A 22,159-nucleotide genomic window follows, 5' to 3' on the forward strand; every position below is an offset into this window, starting at 1 on the left:
TCAGGGAGAACAGCAAAATCACTGGCTTTTCCCACACACTTTTCGTCGCAGGCTGGAATGGCCTCTCTCTTACCTTCCATTTTGCTTTACCAGGGAGGATCTTCATTACATGCTTGAGAACTTCTCTCCAGCTGTTGGCATGATCTCTCCTTTACCTTTTGCGGGCAGTGGCACATCTAAGTGGAGGGATAGTTCCGTATGCTCCATCCCTGGCAGTGTTCAAGGCTGGGTTGGATGGAGCCTTGGGTGACACGGTCTAGTGTGAGGTGCCCCTGCCCATGGCAGGTGGTTGGAATTAGATGATCTTAAGGTCCTTTCCAACCCTAACCATTCTATGATTCTATGAAGTTCAGTCTTCCCTTTACCTACCATCATCTTGCACTGAGAAGTTTTGTTTGAGAGTACTGAAACTTTGCAGCTGGTTCAGATGATGATGAACTCGCAAGGGGATAAATTACTTTCGTAATACCATACTGTAACAAGAATTTGGTTTTTGAATCATTAATACTGCCATCAGTTCCACTTCTGTAGAGCAGGGGGAACTTCTGAATTCTGAGGTATAGGTCACGGTTATCAGGCAACAGCATCTCCGTAATACAGAACATGAATCTAGTAATTACAGTGTAGCTCCTTTCACAGTTTTGCACAGTAATAACATTGAGGCACCACAATGCAAGGTCTTTTGCTGTATTTGTTTGGATTAAATTTTTAAGCAGCCCCACATGATTACTTCAGGACTTCCAGGAACCTTCTGTCTGAGCTCAGCTGGTAGGAGTCTCTCTCTTTCACCAGCACATCTGAGGCATGGTGTTTATCACATAAAATTACTGGGAAAATTGCAGCAAAAGTCCTGTATTAGTGGCAGGTGCTTTCCTGTTTTAGCAAAATTCTCTGCTTGATGACTTCTAGGAGGTAGAAGAAAATGACTGGCTGGGCCTGTTGTCATTTCACCATTTCATCTAGCAGCGGTCAGAAGTATTTTGGGAGAAACCAAGCTTTGAAATAGGAAAAGGAATATTGTACCTGTGAAGCAATGAAAGAACAAGACTGCTGGCCCAAATATTCCTAGCTGGGGCATGATCCTGACTCCAACCGATGGCCTGTGATGTCAGTTGCACATGGACAGAAAGAACGCTTTGAGGGTGAAAGAAACATATCTGTCAGATGGTCCTCTCTGAAGAGAGGTGCTTTGTGGGGGCATGTTATGACCAGTTCTTCCCTGTCTCTCTTTGTAGGAGGAAGCAGATAGAGCCAAGACTGCTTTGCATGAGTACACAGAGAGGAGCCACGGGGGGCAGCTGCAGACCCTGGTGAGGACATCCCTGCTAGTGTCTAGGCAGTGATTCCTGGGACAAGCCCTAAAGTTTCAGGGTGGTGAAAGCCCACTGGGGATGAGTGGTGGATCAGTGCAAAATCAGATGTTTGCCAACCCTGGTCAACAAAGTGGGGGGAAGCTGCAGCGAAGCAGGAAGTGGTTATTATTAGCACACTTTCCCAAATCTCAATTGGAGGCAAACAAAGCATCCTGGGGAGGAGAAAGTATGGGTAGCTATCAGTTGCTGGCTTTATCAAGGGTGTCCTCATATACACCCATGCTTTTTCCCTTCAGTAAAGAACATGTCTGTGCTGCACAACACAATCATAGGAACACAGAATCATAGAATAGTTTGAGTTGGAAGGGACATGTATAGGTCATCTAGTCCAATCCTGCCTGCAATAAGCAAGGGTGACTTCTGTGAGAAGCTGCTAGAAGCTTCCCCCATGCCAGATGGCTCCAAGACAGACCCAGTGCTGGCCAAGGCCGAGCCCGTTGGTGATGGTGGTAGCCATCCTTTACCTCCTCTGGGATAACATAGTTAAGAGTGGGGAAAAACCCTGCACAACAGCAATTGCAGATAAAGAGAGGAGTGAGAAAATGTGAGTGAAACAGCTCTGCAGATACCAAGGTCAGTGAAGAAGGAAGGGGAGGAGGTGCTCCAGGCACCGGAACAGAGTGTAATCACAGTGGAAAAATCAATTTTATCAAAGCACTAACCACCAGTAAGTGACTGCATGCATGAAGACCTAAAGATCAAATGATTACAGCAGTTGCCCACTCTTAGAAGGGAAGTGGAAGGGAAACTATCACTATACACTGCAATATGAATTCAGAGAGCTGTATTAGCTGTTTACAGCAGAGAATCCTCTGTCAACAACTGCTCTCCCTGTCATCTGCATAGCACCCCAATTTGCTTTCCCTCCTAATTCACATGGAAATTCATGGGTATGCTCAAGTCTCTAAAGAGACTGAGACACCTAGCTTCTGTTGGCTGCAGTAGGAGTTAAGTGCCCAGTACTTGTAAAACTTTTTAAAAGCAGAATGATTTGAACATATGCCTGGTTATCTCACTGATTCACATCTGACCATAGATAGGGTCTGTGATTAGAACACAACCACCTTCCTACACCAGCCTGAACAAATGATTTCTCAGTGGTGAGTGTTTAGGAACAGTAATTCCCACTGTGCAGAATACCTAGAAGATTTTCCTCCTTGCAGAACAATCTCTTGTGGGAGATTTTCTCTGGGTTGCCTCAGATCATCAATGTGGTTAGCGGTTACAGCCTGCGCTGTGGTGTAGAGGTAAAATGAGAGAGTCACTGTCTTATTGAAGTGACCAGTCATGCCCTCTAATTTGTCTTTACAATTGGGAAAATCACAGAGCCAAAAAGCACATGCTGCCTGTTGGTCCACTCAGGAGGAAAGAAATCTTTGAGCTATATCCAGCCCACGCAGTGGCTGCATATTGTGCAGACAAAATGTGCAGTTTCAAACTTAACTATTCCATTTCATCAGTTGTGCTTTTAAGCAGGAGCCAGGATACCAGATGCTTTGAAATTACCACATTAATCAACCAATTATATAAGCACCTTTTAAATTCTTTTAACTCTTACTCAGGCCATGAAGGTCTCTGCCATGGAAAGAGAGGTAATTGGGGCATTCCACGGTGTGGGTCTCTTGTAAAAACAGTCATATACAGAAAGTTCAACTCTAAAAAGAAATCAGGTTAATGTATTCAACCTACTCAGGTTGAAATGTCAATGCTTGGGAGTATAGACTGGTAACAGACTTTGAGAAACTACTTTAGTAGTTATTTCAATGAGACATGAAACAGAGTGAGCAACTGAGCAAGCAACAAAAAAAAAAGCAAAATGTAACCACAACGGGTATGGTTTGACTACAGCATCAAAACCACAGAAATTATGTCAGCAACTGCATGTTTAACTCTGCTTGTCTCTATGCCTTGTGTTTGCAGCACTTCTGATATGAAAACTCACTTGTCCTCTACAGTCTAATGTAAATTAATCATATATCAGTGGGCAATTCAGCAGAACTTTTTTGCAGGGGACCATTTGCTTCAGAAGGCAGCAGTTACTTGGAAATACTTTGCGATATTCTGTCTTCTTTGTGGTGGTACATTTCATTAAAACCAAACTAGATCGACTTTAGCAAGAACTTGGTTTTAAGCCTTTCAGTGTAGCTGCTGTGTTAAGCTTGGTCTCATTATGACACATTATGTAACTGTTACGGTAACATGGGCTTGGTTTCATGGATTTGTTTACCCAGATGCAATCAAAGAATGTCGTAATAGGTATTTCTGATATATAAATCTCCACTGGGCAGGAGAGACACAGGAATGAAAACCCTTCTCCCCTCCATGACCTCAGAAAGGATCTTTACAATTAAAGCAACCTGTTCCCACTGCCTTGTGCAGGTGGTGGAGAACAAAGGATTGGGACTCATGTTGTACTTTCTTCCTTGGGATTTCAGGAACGAACATGTATTTTCTGGTTCATATAAGTTTCCTGTGGTCAGAGAAGGTAGATCAGTGAGATTACAGGCATCTGACATGTTCGTTCAATTGCCCTTTGGTAATACAGGGATTATATCATTCTGTTCGTCACTGTAAAGTCACATTGCTTCTGGCATAACCTTGGGAGATTCTTTCACCAGAAATGGTTCTTAAACTTCTCTAAGATAAGCAGCTGAAGGGCAATGCTAGAAAACAAACCAAAACCAGTGTAATTGAGGTAAAAGTTCTTAAATTAAAGGGTAGGAAATTGTCTGCTCAAGTTGTTTTCACGTTGGAAAAAAGCATGATTTCAATAAACCATATATTTACCTTCAGAATGCCTTTAGCTATCCCAGAAACATTTTGATGAAAAATTGAAATGTGTTAATTAGAAAATGCTGCTCTTATGTCTCATGGGAGTTGTTCTTTGTGAATTCAAATATTTTCCTGTCTAGGTTTCTGTGAGACCTTAGACTATGGAATGATATTACTCATTACCTACTTGCTCTATCCAAAGCTAGGAAATGTAGTCTGATTTGTAAGATCAGACCACAAAAGAGAATAAACAACTATATAATAGCTCATCTGTGCATCTTGATGTTTTTTTCTAAATCGGCATTTTTACTACACAAACTTCCATCAAAAATCCATCATTTTTTTATTTAAAAGACTTTTGTTTTCAACAACATTTTCTCCAAGAAAGTATTTTTAACCAGCTTTCTGAAGCCAGTGATTATAAACGGCAGGATACACTTACTGCTCTTTATGCTTCTTTCTGGATGCCAGGCCAGCTGGGAACTAGTCTGGTTCTAAGAAGTGATGCTGCAGTGAAACAGAGGAGTGCTTTGAGTATGACTGTGCTCTTCCTGCAGAAATTCCATGTTCAGTATGAGAAGAAATCACCTCTGAATCGTTACCATTTCCACATGACCACCAAACTGTTTCCCACTGGTTCTTGTCAGTTTTCCTCCATTTTCAAATTAAATAGCAAGTGCACTGGTTGAAGAAAACTGATAGATTGTGAGGTTTTACATATGTAGTCTCAGCTAGGGGCGAGACATAAGCACTGGTTATGCAGTCTCTCTCCTTCCCAAGTGCTGTTTAGAACCACTGTCCGTTTAATCTCCCGAGTCCTATTTGCTCCCATGGCAAAAGCCCTGTAGAAAGCCTTTTGGAGGGCTCTGTCTTCTCCAACTGGTTTGGCAGAGGTGATTAAGTAATTAAAACATTGATGGATAGCAGTCAATGTGAGACAGAAGTCAATGCTGGGATCATGTTATTTCAGTCCCTGACACCTGCATGAAGAGGGCTGCATCTGACACCAGGGAGTAGATGAAGCAGGTGGGAGTGAAGCTGAAAATATGAACAAAAAAGATCGAAGGGAAAGCTAGTGGTACTACAAAGTGCAATGCTGGAGAGAAATTATGGACACAAGAGGTGGAAATAAGAGAAATCTAGAAAAGCTGAACAAAGAAAGAGGAAGAAATAGGGAGAACAAAAAACTAAATATAGAAATACCAAAACCAGAAAAAAGCATGTTTGGCAGTGAATGAAAAGCCATATGCAAACAAAAGAAGGAAAGTTTTAAAGAATTAATGAGAAAAAAACCCCAACCATACTGACAATATAGGATAATAATGTTAAAAAAAAGGTAAAAAATAGGTAAAAACCTGAATGTAAATATGGAGTTTACATTTTGTAGTCTGAAGAGATTAGAACCTCAGATAGATGGCTAGATTTTTGAATTAGATTAGACTGGTCTAAAATTAACTGAACAAACATTAAAGCAGGATGGAACAGAGTGGGGTGTATGTGCTGACTTTCTTTTAGAATTAAAAAACCCCCCAGGTCATTCCAGAAGAAGCATGTGGGTTCTGGAATAACCCAGATGATGGTTTTGTTTTCCTTATCTTTCAATATTTTCTTTCCTTAATTAGTGGTGGCAGAAAACTAACGTAGTGAGATTTGAGAAACCACAATAACCATTAGCTACACAAGAGTAGATTTCCTTTCAGGGTTCTAACATATGAACAAAAACTAACTACATGGGGGGGGGGGGTCCATTTGCATAACATGCAGATTTTCAAATAGTTGTGATAAAAAGAAAGAAACCCTTTCCACTTGCCACGGTGTGAAGTGAAGCACAAAACGTCTGCAAGGAAGGCTGTCTGGGTTTTGTAACTGGGTCAAAAGAAAGTGTACTGAGAAGGTAAGTTGAACTAGTTAACTTACATTAACTTGGGCATTCACCTACGTGGTGAATTCTTCACTTTCTGAAAGACTGTTGTTCATGCTGAATAGTGAATATATTGCAGACTAAAAGCATGAGATACTCAGAAAACCGCTGAATATGGAAGAAGATGAGCAATAGTTTTTACGATGGATAAACTAAACTTCTGATTTGTCTTTTAATTAACTATTAAAATTCTTATTTATCTTTAGTGACTCTCATTCCATGAATCAGTGTTGACAGTATTCAGCTGCTTCACAGGCTAATCTGTCAGTATTCAAAAAGCTTTGGCGGAGTGAGCTGCTGGAAACTGTTACTGGAAGCAGAAGTGCTTGTTTGAATATGGACTACAGTCATCATGGACTTAGTCGATGACTTGAAATCACTTCCATTTTTGTAATACAGGGGGATTTTCTACTTCTATTACTTATTATTTGCTGCTTACATGACTGCCATGGGCTAGGTTTGTCTTTCTGTAATGAAATTTGCTTTACAAGATATAGATCCACCTCTTTAGTCTCAGTGTTATGAGAAAGAAGCTCTTAAAAGGCCCACAGTGGAATGGCTCACAGTGAAATACTGGCAAATTCCTTTACCAACATAGATTGTGTTCTTACTCTGAATTTTCTGTTTTTAACAGGATTTGAGCCCATGTTTCAAAACATCAGAGACTGTGATGAAAATGTTATGATGGAAATTTTTATTAATTATGAAATCATACAGTGAAAAGTACTTCACTATTGTGATTAAGGATGTCTTGAAAGAGTCATAAGGTCTGGGCAGCTTTCCAATCATCTCAATGTAGAAAACCAAAATGCAGTGCAGTTCTTTAGCACCCTTCGCCACATCACTGCTCATGCATCCTTCCCACTCACTCCCTGCCTCTGTCCTGCCCTTTCACATTGACCGACAGTTCAGCTGTCCTTGCTCATCTTCATAGGCCAATTAAAGCATAGGTGTCCTTCAGCAGCTCTTGCAAGTCACTAAACCTGGACTGCTTCAGGCAGTTAAGATACACTGGCGAGCGTGGTGGCTGCTGAGAGTTCAAAGGCTGTCCCACAGACCACAAAGGTCCATTCAGTGCCATGTCCTGCTTCTGAAGACGGCCAGATACAGACACCTGGGGAGAAGAACATCTGCCTCATGACTTGTTCATCCTTGCAGCTTTTAGGAATCTGTCTTTTGACCATTGCTGCACCCTGGTCTTTTAACTGCAGCTGCTGGTTTGATTTGTCAATAGAAATTTTAAATAGAGATAATCTTTCAACAGTTGTTTCTCTTGGCCTTCTATCTTTACCTCTTCTTTTCTACACTGAAACTTACACATCTTCTTTCCTCCATGTAACTTTACCAGACCTTATTTCGAATACACAGCTACATACACAACTACATTACGGATTTATTCATAACTTTCTCCATATCTGTAATGACAGGGAACAGGTTAGTCCAAACAGCAATGAAGAGGCCAAATTAATCTTACAGTGAGTTATCTGAACCACAGTGCAGATAGATTTCACACTTTTTGGGCTTTGTATGCATCAAACAGTGAAGATGGCTTTTCAGCAGTAACAATCAAAGCAAGCATGCATGCACTGTGTCCACAGGTGCTCACACATATAGGAAAAAACAAAACTTGCATTTCAGGGCTTTTAAGTATCTTTGTGTTGATCTATGCAAATATATTGGGATTTTGTCATAGCTGCAGTCAAGGTCTTGGTTCCCATGAAAATTAGCCATTGAGAAAATGAAATGTGCCTGCTTAAATTAGAATGAATCATTATGACATGATACTCTAAATCTACTAAGTCATATTTTGACACTATGCAGCATTTTGGTTTCGTTCCCTGGGTATGGTTAGCAGAAAGCAGTGCCATACTGAAGCTGTTAGGAAGCCACTGCTATTGTTGTATGTTCAGTTTTGAAAAAGAGGTGAGTGTAACATCTACTATCCTGCATTTCTTTGGTTCCAGCATTCTATTAATTTACTGATATCTTACAAGGCTGTCTGTATTAATGCCATCTGATGTTTCTAATGGGTTCTCAAGCTCCAACTGAAAGTTCACACACACAATTTCTGAAATAAATGAAGAGTTTAAAGAGTTTTTTTACTAGTTGTGTTTTTCCTGCTAATGAAACATCTAAGTTGTCATCAGAAACTAAGGTCTGGAAAAGAAACACCATAAAATAAAATATTTTCATGTCTAATTCCAACTAACTTTAACAACAGATCTGAACAGAATGCACAGAAACAGCAAATGTTTGTGCCAAACAGGCATATACAATTGCATGTTCCTTCTTCACCTTGAATATTTTGTGTTAGCAGTTCAGACAAAGTGTTTGGATAATGTGCACCTTGAAATTTACCAGATTATTATTATTTTTCTTCAGAAAACCAGCAATTATTCAATTTGGTAACTAACAGTTGTCTCAGTGACAGTAACTACTGTAAGTAATCTTGCTGATTTAAGTAATTAACAATTAAACTGCCTATCTGCATGACATGAAGAACACCCTTTGCAAAAATAGACCATCATTCAGCATGTGTTTTGAGCACAGTGAAATTAACACCCTACTTTTTATGATTCTAATGCTAGCACATTAGTCGTAGGTAGCCTAATTACTAAATGACTTGCCTCCAGCTTGCATGCTTCCAGCACAGATAAGGTTAAATACTTTCTTTTACGTAAAAAAGCAGGTTATTATTACTGCTTGTGAGGAGGAAGTGGTGATTATTTCAATTTAACTCCGTACCTTTAACTATTGCTGTTATTTCTTGTTTTTCAAATTAGAGCGTGCTCCTGTTGAGGCTGATGGTAAATGTGCTTGAAGCAGCCACAAAAGAATGTAACAGTATCACACATCCTCTTTCACATGATCTTCAGACCATTTGCAAATCTGGTAAGTACTAAAATAAAATAGGTGATTTATAATGTGTATATATATATATGATTAATGTTTTAAACCAAACACGTTAAGTTGGAGTGTACTTACAATGGCAGGCAGTGCTTAAAAACTACTTCTTGATCCCCTCCAAGTACTGAGAATTTTTTACCTTATAGAATTCTGTCTGTTTCCTGAGGTCTTTCTTTATCCATTGTCTTCTTTGGCTTGTACAGCTCAAATAATGTATTCATATTTAAGATTGTAGTTTAGTCTTACTTTTGAGTACTCACATATTGCTTTCATAGTGAAAAGAAATACAATAGTGTGGATAAAGTGGAAAAATAATAAGCTAAAAAAAGCAAGGCTTATATATTTAATATTCAGAACATAAGTATGTTGGTGTCCACGTGCATAGACATTTGTCCATATGTAGCATATGAAAAATGTTAGATCACACGCACACCATATATACGTGGAAATTTATTTTTAGTAATTACCTAATACATTAATGTTATAAAAAGCCATAAATATGCAGATTATAGATTATAAAGGTGCATACTGAAAGTCTGTTAGAAAGATTTAAATTTTAAAGAAAATTGCTTTTCTAGAGTTCTGATTCCACTTCCTTTGCAGCCAGTGCATCCTCTCACTAACTTCAGTGAATGCTGTTTTAAATTCAGAAAAGGAAATCAGCTCAAGAGCTTTAAATCAGGTTCTAAATCTGATCTATGTGATTCTGGTTTCAGTTGAGTCTTTCTCTACTACTCTCATACCAACCACCCTCATGAAGTTTTGCTGGACATTTGAAGTACTTTTCTGAATAAATGTGTTACTGGTGGTGCCTTTGGGAATTCCTACGACATCAGGGAGAGCACAGAGCTCTCCTATGATGTGTAGCTGTTGTTCCCTGAAGGCTTCTGCTGAGCTCTTCTGAGGGCTAGAGAGCCCTTCTTCAGTGCTCATCTGAAGAGACCTCCTTTCTTAGCCCTGCTTGCAAGCTGCAGGCATTTCTTGTAAATGCCTTCAACCTGTCTTCTTCTAAACATTGTACTTACATCTGGCTAAGTGGAATGAAGAGTGATTGTTTTATAGAGAATATATGCTCTCAGGGCTCTGTTTCTGTATTTTAACCATATATGTCCTAGAAAGATACGAATATTGGATATCTAGAAAGACATTTTTCTTACAACAATAAAATAAGTTTCTAAAATAATAATCTAGACAGGTGCCCATTTAGTGCTGTCTCACTGAAGAGTTACTGTAGTTGCAGCCAAGCGCAAAGGGTAACAGAAACACCGAGCAAAGGCATGGGCATCTGGCTGGCTGGGGTCAGAGGACTGTAAAGCAGCAGGTGGAGACTAGTTGCTCAAAGATGGGCTGGGGGGACCACAGCCCCACGTGAACTGTACAACTTACCTGTTTGCCTTACCTTTCTACATGTGGGAGACACTTTAAAGTGTTTAAAGCCTGCTTCAGGAGCTGTTAAAGCACTTTCAGGCTGTCATATGCCTACAGCTTCTAAAAAACAGCTTTGAAAAACCAGCAGAGGAAGCAGTGGTGGTTAAAGATTTATTTAAAGGGCAGGAAAACCAGAGAAGCTGTGATGCTTAAGCAAAATCATATAGTGTGGCTTTTTACTCATCTGCAGTCTTCTGTCATGAGCCAGCCTCCTCAAAAGAGTCATAGAGTTTCATCCTTACTGTGCTTTTGGAGAGCATTCGGTGCTTTTCCTCCCCAGCTTCCCAATTATATCTGGGCTGCATCTGCCCCACTTTCGCAGGTTATCTACCTGTCTTTCTCTCTCTCCCTCAGAATTCAGGTAATTCCCAGACAGGAAGGTTTTGTTTAGCTAGACTTAAAGTTGTTCTGTGCACATTTCCTAATTAGCAGCACAACTAACAAAAAGCAGACAAAGTATAGACAAAACTGTCATTCACAGCCTTAACAAACGTGGGACCTCGTGTCACCCAGTCCCTGCAATTACTGAATTGCTGGTATCTGCCAGTCTCACAGAGCAACTGATGGAAAGGAGGACTGAACTCATGCAGGGGAATGCCAAGGAACTACATCTCCTGCCCATGGATTCCTGTGTAAAATTAAACAAATCATTTAAGCCCAACTTTGTGCATGTAGCTGCCAATGGCATGTTCCTCATTTTATCTGTCTATGACTTTAGACTCTGAGGTCTGATTTGGAGAAGCCTGAGCTTGGCTACAACCAGAGTCAATGGATTTAATGCTTTACATAACTGAAGCCCTTCATAATGCTAAGCCCTCTTAAAAGTGATGTTGGGGGGGGGACAGGCATCTTAAACTGAATATTTCAAGTGGATACTTACTCTAATGACTCAGTTCTCAGGTTGTTTCCCTGTAAAATAAATATAATAATAATTTCTCACCACAGGGTGTTGTGCAAATTAATTACCATTTGTAAAATACTTCAGTAGCATCACAGTGATGAAGAAACATATTATTTTCATAAAGTGAAGTCTATAACACAAAGACCCAAATGCTGAACAAAGGAAAAACAACAGTAGTGCTCAGTCTGTTCATATGTTGTATACTATCCTTTACACAGTAGAATGCAATTATCCTGGCACTCTTAGGTTACCTCAGTAGTATAATAAAAACCTTCAAGTAATGTGATGTTAAAAGTGCTGAGACACACCGATAAAATGCCAGAGCAAAAAATCAAATAGTCACAGTGCCATATTGCTGTTATGGCATATACAAAGTTAGTTCTGTTTATTTGTTCTGTATTCCCCTCAACACACCGATTTCTTGTGGTGCAAAGTCAAGGTGAAATAGAAGTCACATATTCTCTTATATCGTTTATTACCTCCATAAATAAACATTCCATAGGTAAGATTGTGCTTTTAATGATACTGTTACAAACCATCCACTTTCCACAACTGCACCTTGTGCTGCAGAAATGTGTGATTTGTTGAGATGCTCCTCTGTATTGTTGATACAGTAGAAGTGATGAGATTCTTCTTTGAAGAACAGTTTTATTTTCAATTGTGGAAATAAATTGTTCACATTTCTTGTGCTGGTTCCCCAATCCAATCTACTTTATTTTCTTTACAGAAATACTTGGGAAAGTATTTTGAAGTTCTCAACATATTTTACTTTCTGAGAGGTGTACTGCCAAAATGAATTGTGTAAGTACTTAATTGATAAACTATATTAGTACATCAATAAACCAATGGATCTGGAAGTCCCAGCTCTTTGAGGCTGCTGGTTCAAATGCCCTAATCTCAGGAGTGATCAGCTGAAGAGATGTTTCTGACAGCAGTTATGCTGTCAAAGCACACTGTTTATTGGGTTTGCACCCTTCTAATGTAATTATAGGTTTGCTGTTTGTGGTGTGTGTCTCAGGTTAGCCTTCCTGATTTGCCTGTCTAGCTGAGTGAAGAGAAGTAATCATTCTGGAGCCCTTCTAGGGCCTTTTCCCATCCCTTGATGACACTAAAGGAAGTCTAGACCCCAGCTTCAAATTTAGACTTTTAAACTGTAAGGTATTCTGTGACACCAGACTAATCCTTTCTGCGTAACGTATTTAACGATGGAAACCTTTTGCCCACCCAAAAATGTTATCTCCATGTTCATATTTTAATTCAGATTTTGTGAAATTCCGGAGTTAGTCTCCTCTGCAGTGTTAAATGCGTTTGTAATTGGGCTGTGTTGAGTGGAAACAGTGTGAAACAGTGTAAAACAGTGTAAAGAAGGAAACAGTGATGTGGACTATCTTTAGATGAGTTTGGTACAGGCTTGAAGCTGAGATATGGGAAGGACTGAACAGAAGTATTACAGTTATCATGAGGGAAATTTCACTTCTATTTCAAATCATCAAGCCCTATAATACTTGTAAACCAAGTTTTGAAAGATTTCCAAAAAGTACTGTATTTGTATGACTTTGTTACCTATCATCATTCTACTATGTAGAAATTAGAGATTAATACCTCTGTGTTAATTGGTGACCTTTTCTTTTACAGACAGAGTCTTGTACCTCAGAATATCAATATTATTCAGACTACGCTTCTCTAATCACACAGCCTTGTTCTAAACTGGAAGTCAGGAACTTCACAAAAGTATTTCTGCCAGTTACATATTCGTTGATTTGTATCATTGGCCTAGTTGGTAACATCTTCGTAGTGATGACCTTTGCTTTGTATGAAAGAACCAAGTCCATGACAGATGTGTACCTCCTCAACATGGCCATAGCAGACATATTGTTTGTTCTCACTCTTCCACTGTGGGCAGTGAATTATGCTGCTGATGAATGGATTTTTGGTGATTTTGTTTGCAAAATCACCAGGGGTATCTATGCAATCAACTTCAGCTGTGGCATGCTGCTTCTGGCCTTTATCAGTGTGGACCGGTACATTGCTATTGTACAGGCAACGAGGTCATTTAAACTCAGGGCAAGAACACTCGCATACAGTAAACTCATTTGTTTGGCTGTGTGGGTATCATCAATTTTAATCTCCACTTCCTCTTTTCTATACAGTGAAAGTTACAGCTTCTCCAATGAAACAAAAAAGATTTGTGATCAGAAATTTGGTAGAATGTCTGAAAGTACAATGTTGAAATCACTACTGCTGTGTCTACAAGTTGGATTTGGATTTTTCATACCTTTCATATTCATGATTTTTTGTTATACATTCATAGTCAAATCCTTACAACAAGCTCAGAATTCCAAAAGAAACAAAGCAATCCGTGTGATTGTATTAATTGTAGCTGTTTTCCTACTTTGCCAGGTACCTTATAATATTGTTCTTCTTCTGACAGCCATAAATATGGGCAAAATAGACAAATCTTGTGAAAGTGACAAGATAATGGCCTATGCAAAATACACCACTGAAGCTGTAGCATTTTTACACTGTTGCATGAACCCTGTGCTTTATGCATTTATTGGAGTGAAGTTCAGAAGTTATTTTGTGAAGATAATGAAGGACTTATGGTGCAGGAGGTACAAGAAATACAATAAACGTAGTTCAAGGACAAACTCTGATATTTATCATTCAAGACAGACTAGTGAAACTCTGACTGACAATGGATCTTCTTTTACTATATAATACAATTTGAACACCATTACTACTGAAGGGCTCTTCTCACTGAGCAACCCATACCAGTGTCACTGTGCTTGTGACTGCAAGTCATTTAGGCTTCTCTGACCTTTAAGGGAGCTGCCATGGTCTACAACTCCTCTCAGGAAAAGAATTACAACAAAAGAATAACATCATCCTATGGAAAATTGAAATGATATTCATCTCTCTAACATTCACAGTCTTCTAAAGTGCAGTCTCTTAGAATTGTCAGGAAAATGAAGTTTGCAGAGGAATCCTCCTTGTTTTCGAAGGAAAAAATGCATTTCATCTGTCCTACATCACTGAAATATCCCCAAAATACTAAGTAAATTAACCAGGTTATGCCCAGGCTCATTCTACTTATGTTTATATTGTTTCTGTCTACTACTTCTCCTGGAAATCCTATTTAAGTGTAGGTCTACACTCTGCTTTTGTTACAGACAGGTCACGCTGTGACAATACTAACCTAAAGAGATGGTATTTTGAGCCAAGCATAGTAAGGAAAACAAAAAGAAATGAAGAAACAGGCTCAAGGCTGCTAACATAGCCATCTTAGGAGTTAGGTCTCATAGGCCCAGTACTACACTCCCCCTGCTCATTGGGACCTGCTTATACCAAGGCTAAGGCTGGTCAAAGCCAACAGAGAATATTAGAAGAATAGAAAATTATTAATTAAAGAGAACACTTAAATATCCATAGAAAGGTTTTATGACATCTCCTGAGAGTGTCTTCTGAACAGAGAATGGGGCTTTGGTTGAGAAATTCTTATCTTCTTTAGGCACAGGATTCAAGTTCTAGAATAGCTGATAACCTGGTGAATGTCTCTTTGTGAAAAGTTGTTTCTTTCTAGCTGAAATTCACACTCCACTTTTTTAAAGGCAGGAAACTGTACAGAACTGCAAGATTTGCAACACTTTTTGTTGGAACTTGGTCAGTGACCAAAAGTGTTGCATTTCTTGGTATTTAGCTACCATTAGTGAAGGTTTGTTAGGAATGGATTTACTAGCAAAAATATGCATATGTAAAATCTACGTTATATCTTCACAAATTATTAAGGACTGTATCTATAAATAGGAACAGTGTCTGACTTAATTAGATCAGAGGTTTTACTGAGTCAGCATTTGACTCGCTACGAATATAGGAATATTTATAATAAATGCAATTAGTTCTACCTGGCCATGACTTTTCAGCAAATCCTCAGTGGATCTTCTGCTCATTGAGTGAGCTTCACCACACCATAGCAGTCATTGTGGGATGGCAAAATCAACAGGAACAGGAACTGGAGGGCAGAGGGACAGGGTGGAGGAGAGAAGAGGAGCACCACTCTTTGGAGTCTGCTGAAGTACCTGCCAGTCCTCCACAGTTCCGCTGCATGAGAGCATCAACCATGTGTCTGGATTTGCTGTTGTGTGGGACATTGCGCTCCTACACTGTGTAAATTAAAACAGTTTGCAGATTCCTGTTTACCTTGGTTGTTTTGTTTTGTTTTATGTTCATGGCTGAAGACACAGTGGAACTTGGATTTCTAACCAACTTATTCAGTGACAGTGCAAAGGGCCAAGAAGGCCAGTGCTGGAGCTGAACATCCCTTGAGGAAGGGCCTTGATATGGCACGGCACGAAACGAGTGCTGCCTTGGGTGGTGCAATCCATCCTTGTCTACAGGGCAGTGTGAGGTTCTTAAATTTCAGTGCCAGGTGTGATAAAGATTGCATATTTTTATCATGACTGAATAGCAACTCAGACAAGAATATGATACAAAATTATGTAAATGCAGATGCATGCATTTGCTGTATATAGAACTGATGATATTCTGAAAGAGAATTCAACAAATAAAAAATGTAACTGAAAAGGAAAAAATCTCCTCAGATCTAAGAGTTTCTTGCTAATGTACTGCTTTCAAAATATTCTCTCATTCAGTACAAAATCACTCATATCTCAACAACATCGCTCTCCCTCAGAGGCTTCATGAAGGAGTGTGCCCTAGGGTGGGAAATGGATGACTGAAGCCTAGTGAGTGCTATGGTGGCTCTTGGGCAGCGCCCTGCAAGGCTCCAAGGCCCACGCTCCTGCTGGCCCTGCTGCCATGCCTGCATTGGCCTTCAGCCACTGAACAACCCAAACACCGCCCCAGTGGCTGCCAGGGTGGGGTTAGGGGATGAGGTGGTGGCCAAAAACCACTCGCCAACCCTGTGACTGTTATTTCAGAGAGGGCTTGCTGGCAGATGCCGGGTGGAGATCACAGAATCATTGGGTCAGAAGGGACCTTCAAAGGTCACCTAATCCAACCCCTTGCAATGAGCAGGGACATCTTCTAGGTTGCCCAGAACCAGGTTGCCCAGAACCACGTCCAGCAGGGATGGTGCATCCACCACCTCTCCAGGCAACCTGTTCCGGTGTTTCGCCACCCTCATTGTAAGAATGTTTTCCTGACATCCAACCATTACCCCTCATCCTGTCGCAACAGCTCCTGCTAAAAAAGTCTTTCCCCATCTTTCTTATAAGCCCCTTTTAAGAGATGGAGTTCTGGAGCAGGATGAGTGCACCATGACCTTGTGCAGCAGTTCTTGAATGAAAGGACATCTTCCCTTGGGGGTGAGAAAGGAAGGGGAAGAAAGCAAAGCCAGGGCCTTCCCCATGGAGGAGGCTGCCTCACGGGTCGCCAGCCCCTGGTAACCATGATGAACATTAGCAACTCAGTGCTGGGGTATCTGCCTCACACAGGAGGCAACACAGCTGCCTGGCTGCTGTGCTGTGGGAGGGAAAAATGCTCACTGGAAATAATGCTGTAAGGTAGAAAATGTACCCAGCTGCCCCCCGATTCTTGTGGCTGAGAAGTGTTGCTAAGGGAAGGGGGAATGTGGTGCATTTGTGGGGACTAAAACAGCACGCGGGGTATGAATTGTGCTGATGTCCAGGTCTTGCTAAAAATCCCACTTTGAGGTACAGCCAAAATCTTGGTAGCCATGAATGATCACCCTGTCTCTGGTAGAAACAGGGTGAAGGACAGGATGGGCTCTCAAGGGGCAGCTGAGCAGGCAGAGTGGCAGATCCAATCTATGGGGTGCTGGCTTTCTTATTCAGAGTTTGAGTGCAATTACAGAACAGAACTGTGGGTAGTTAAAATTTAATTTATGTGCAACACCTTCTTACTACTTGTTTGTGAAATCTACTGTAAGGTAAAAGTTCAAGACCAGTTCAGAGCAAAAGCAGTGGAGGAGGAGAACCCCACTGCTCAGTGTTCAGCAGCAGGCGGCTGCAGTGACGGGTTGGCCCATGGATGCTGCTGGTAGGCCCTCAGATATTCTCTTTCCTTTGGAGGACATGTCAACAGGACTGACAGGTGAACGGGTTGGTGTTGGGAGTTTAGAGCATGAAAAGAGCACAGATTTATAGGAACTTGTGTGTTACTTTCATAGTAACTTTTCATAGCTTGCTATGGGTGCTGTTTTTTACTATTTTCATGTTGTGGTAGCTCTGCAGTACACTGCATGGCAAATACATAATGAATTTTCTTTTTTGTTGCATGCATTTCATTGGTTATTTTCAAAGAAAAAAGACTTGGCTTATATAGGTCCATATTTCACACCAGTTTAAAGAGAGAAGTATACATACTGAGTCACGTCATGTCATACATGCAGAAGGTGCAGCTGATTGATAGGCTTTGAGAAGACAGTCATATCTTCCTTCAGCTGGGGGATGGGTTGTGGTATTGGTTGCATGTACAAGATCTCTGTTTGTTAGTGCGTTCCATTCTGCTTTTGGTGGCTCCATGGTGGCCCTGCTTGACACTTCCCATTTAAGCAGTTCAGAAGGAAGTAGGTCATCGGTGCACAGCGTTAAATAAAAGCATAATATCTCAGTGCAGAGAGCCTAAAGCTACATCTGTTTTCTGACATGTATCATCTTGGAAATGAACCTAATTTATTAATCAGCTCCCCATAAAAAGTGACAACTTTCTTCCCATGGTAGTTAAATTTTATGTGCTACCTTTTCTATTCATGTATTAATTTTCTTAGAAGAGTGATCACTATAATCTGGTGAACCTTCAAGAGAGTCACAGTGGACAAAGTCATTTGGGCCTTGCTACTAGCAAGGAAAGCCAGAGCAAAAAAATGGAAATCATATGCAAAGATAGATAGCAGTTGGAGATAATGAGTGGAAACTGAAGAGAAACAGGAAAAAAACAGTCTAAAGAGCCACATTTTCAGGATGGAAGGTTATTGGTAATGATTAAGTACATGTATAACTCTGATTTTATTATTTAGACCAATCTCTGCTTTGGATCTCTGTGGGGCAATCTTGTTAACTAGAATTGGGGGGTTTTGCTACAAAAGTAGCAAGAAGACGGTACTCCTAGCTTTCAGAATTTGGACAGAATTGGAACAAATAGTTCTAGATTAATTTAAAATGAAGATATTTTAAATATGTCAAACCATTTTGCCTCATGAAACATCTAAAATGCTTTGGCATTTCTGGTTAGTTTTCAGATACTATAATAAAAAGTGAGGAAATGATTTCACAAAACCACTGAAAGTCTTATAATGCTTTTAATGCTGCTGCTGAGCAGTCAGGACATTATTCCTATTACCTCCTGCCACCACCTGTAGGTTAGGAGCTTATACCCTCTTTGAAGCTATTTATGCAAAATACGGCTCTAAAAAACAAACCAAAGGATTATGTTTCACTCTTAGATTGTACTATAACCGATAGCTCTTAATTCTCTTCTGAGTAGAGTAGTTGCAGGTCCTTCAGGCTGAAGAGGGAATTAAACAACATCTCCTCTACTGTGGGTGGATGACACGGGACCTGGTGATAATGCTGTGACTACTAAACAAGGAGCTGTTCTCTGAGCAGCTTTGAACATAGTTAAGTTCCTTTTATGACAAGTTCCTTAAAGAAATTCTCCATTTTTGATTGAATGAACTCCATTATCTAACCTGAGTTAAAAAGCATCTGTGTTTTATTTAGTCAAGAAAACAAAAAGTTATTTTGATGGTGAAAGTTCTTATTCACCAATTCAGGGTCCTTCTTCCTACAAACTGAACACCTTGTCGCTTGTACAATTTTCTCACTGATATCCACAGTTGGTTTTCTTTGAATTGATGGTATCTAGATGCACTATTCATATTTTTAGTGGAATCACCATCTTTTCTTTATTTTCATTGCCTTTCTTCCCGTATGAAGATAGGCTGAGAAAGTTGGGGCTGTTCAGCCTGGAGAAGAGAAGACTGCGTGGAGACCTCATAGCAGCTTTCCAATATCTGAATGGGGCTTACAAGGATGCTGGGGAGGGACTCCTCATTAGGGACTCTAGTGGTAGGACAAGGGGTAATGGGTTTCAACTTAAACAGGGGAAGTTTAGGTTAGATCTAAGGAAGAAGTTCTGCACAGTGAGGGTGGTGAGGCACTGGAATAGGTTGCCCAAGGAAGTTGTGAATGCTCCAGCCCTGGCGGTGTTCAAGGCCAGGTTGGACAGAGCCTTGGGCGACATAGTTTATTGTGTGGTGTCCCTGCTCATGGCAGGGGGGTTGGAACTAGATGATCTTAAGGTCCTTTCCAACCCTAACTATTCTATGGTTCTATGATTCTATTATTAGATACATACTGAATTACTGCACTGACAATTTGATCTATGTGTATAAAGCTGAGCTAAATCAGTCAAATTAATATTCTTCCATCAAAACTTCTAAAGCACTAATTCAGTTTTAGCATAGCTTTGTCATTCCTAGACATTTATTTTAGTTGATACAAATTAATTTAACAATATATGTTTAATCTGTAATCCCATCCCACGGCAGGGGGTTGGAACTGTATGATCTTTAAGGTCTCTTCGAACCCCACCCCTTCTACGATTCTACAATAAACTTGTGATTCACTGAGGATTAGGGGAAGTAGAGAACACTCAGCTCCTTCCATAAGAAAAAATGGCTGAACATTGAAGAAAGAGCTTTTCTTCAAAATAGAAAATATCTGTGATCTTGATTTACATCAACCATAGATAGTCCTGATACATCAGTACAGTACACTGTAGTTTTATTTCTGAAGAATTTGTGCTGTCTAGTGATTAGGAATTATAAAGAAAAAAACCTATCTAATTACCAGAAAAATGTGTGATTTATGTTTTTTGTTGTTGTTGTTTCTTAGCCTGAATTGGATGGTCCAGCCATGGTTTTGTTGTGTTTTCTGGTTCTATTTCTGAAAAACTTTTAGAGAGATAAGGAGCCATTAAAGTAGTTACAACTGGAACTCTAATTGCTATCCTCGATTTTCTTAGTTCATATTTTGCTAGTATTCAGTTTTTAACCTGTGAATTTCTGGTAGATATCTGATCAAGTTTTGCTTCTAGTCCACATAATCTGTTATTATTTTTGATGGTATCAAGTATGTTTTTATAAAAACTATTCCTACGTTCCATATTCCATTATCAAAATACAGAACAGAAGAAAAAATGGAATACAAGATACAAATAATGTACTGTTTGATAGAATGCATGAATTTGATTTCTGAATTTGATTTCTAAATTTGATTTCTAAGAAAGACCCATTATGAAAGTTAAAATAGTCTTATTAATGTGTCCTAAGTGAACTATAATGTATTGGAATCATCTGTCTCACAACATATTGTGAGAAACAGATACTATTCTAAGAATCCCTTAAGATTATTTCAGAAAACATGCGTTTCTTTTAGATGTCAAATTGTTTTTATTGTTACATTTTTAAAAATAATCTGTGCGCTTCGATTTTAGTCAGTTTGCTCACTCAGACTAGTGCAAGATTTCCCTCTAGTGGTTAAAACCCGTACAAACTGTCTGAAAGCATAATGCAGTATCTGTGCTGGTTTCCCATCACAAGGGATGCACGGGAATGTCAGACCTTAGAGAGATGTTATCACTTTGTAGATGTAATAAAAGCTTATTTGCACCCTGAATGAACAGAGGCATATTACAGAGCACAAGACAGTCATGCAGCTTACTTTTTTTTTTCCCAAAGCCCGGTCTTTTTGCATTGTTGTGGGTTTGAATTGCCTTTGTGTAATTGAACAATACGTACTCATTTAGATTTTATGATTTATATCAGTACACATTACCGATTACTTAAGCTTTCTTTCTCGGGAGGTAGGGATATCCTCCAGTTAACAGAAATCTTGTTTTTCCTTCATAGCAGATACTAGTGTCTGCAGAGCATTAAACTCTGTTCCTTTCTAACTCTACCTGCAAACTTCTTTTCTTCTAAGACATAGCAAGACACTGTAGAAAGGGAAAAGCATCACATGCCCATTTCAGAATTTAAGGCTATTATTTGATGAATTCCTCTTCTGTCTAGGGCTTAATTTATGGAAATGAATAACAGGAGAGGAAGGTCGAAGTCAGTTCTCAAGCTGCTTTTAATTATTGTTCTGTTCAGAGGATAAGTTTCATTGAGTTGCCCATGCCTACTTGTTTTGTCTTAGGGAGGTATTGTTTTTGCTGCATAGACAAACCAAACCAAACCAAACTGATTCAGAAGTTTTCAATTGTGACAGCAATTTTGCTGTAAGGAAACTTGAATGGGCAATATGCAAGGCAACAGAAATCTCTCCTGGGGAGTCTTTACAGAGGCCAAGATAAATTATAAGCACCCTCGAGTATCCTAAATGGTAGATGGTAAATGAGCTTTAATGAGAGTAACTCACCTCAACTAGATTATAACATGGAATCTTGGATACTGTTACTAAGTTGCTGGTAGTGTACACTCAAAACTAGTAAACAAACCAAGTAACTTGATTCAGGAAGAGCCAGCCCTCACGTTAGGCTCTTGCAGCAAGGTGTTGGGGAATTTTAATCTCTATCTGAAGGTGCTTATCAAAAAAAAAAAATAGGAGCAAGTACCAGAAGCTGAGTACGGAGGTCACACTACCACTGTGTGCTTCCATACTGCAGCACAGGCTGGTTGGGGCAGGCAGCTGCCCATGCTGCTGGGTCCTGAGTGAAAAGGAGAGATTTGGAAAATAAAAAGAGGAAAGTCAGTCTATGCTCTACATTTCGGCTGCTTTTACAGACTCCAGCTTGCTAGCGAGGCAGCTGGCAGCATCTTGCTGAGAGGAGACCTGGAATCCACTTGGAGAAAGAAAGGAAAATACTAGAAGC

General features: G+C 39.7%; 1 protein-coding gene across 1 annotated transcript; it reads left to right on the plus strand.

Annotated features, from left to right (window-relative positions):
- The first annotated feature begins 12,094 nt into the window (after positions 1 to 12,094).
- On the plus strand, positions 12,095 to 14,020 carry CCR6 (chemokine (C-C motif) receptor 6). Its single transcript, XM_010019537.1, has 2 exons — positions 12,095 to 12,103; positions 12,938 to 14,020. Exons 1-2 carry the CDS (start codon positions 12,095 to 12,097, stop codon positions 14,018 to 14,020), a joined length of 1,092 nt encoding a protein of 363 aa, XP_010017839.1.
- The last annotated feature ends 8,139 nt before the right edge of the window (positions 14,021 to 22,159 follow it).

The sequence above is a fragment of the Nestor notabilis genome, unplaced genomic scaffold (assembly GCF_000696875.1).
Source record: "Nestor notabilis isolate BGI_N333 unplaced genomic scaffold, ASM69687v1 scaffold2230, whole genome shotgun sequence".
NCBI classification, from domain to species: domain Eukaryota; kingdom Metazoa; phylum Chordata; class Aves; order Psittaciformes; family Psittacidae; genus Nestor; species Nestor notabilis.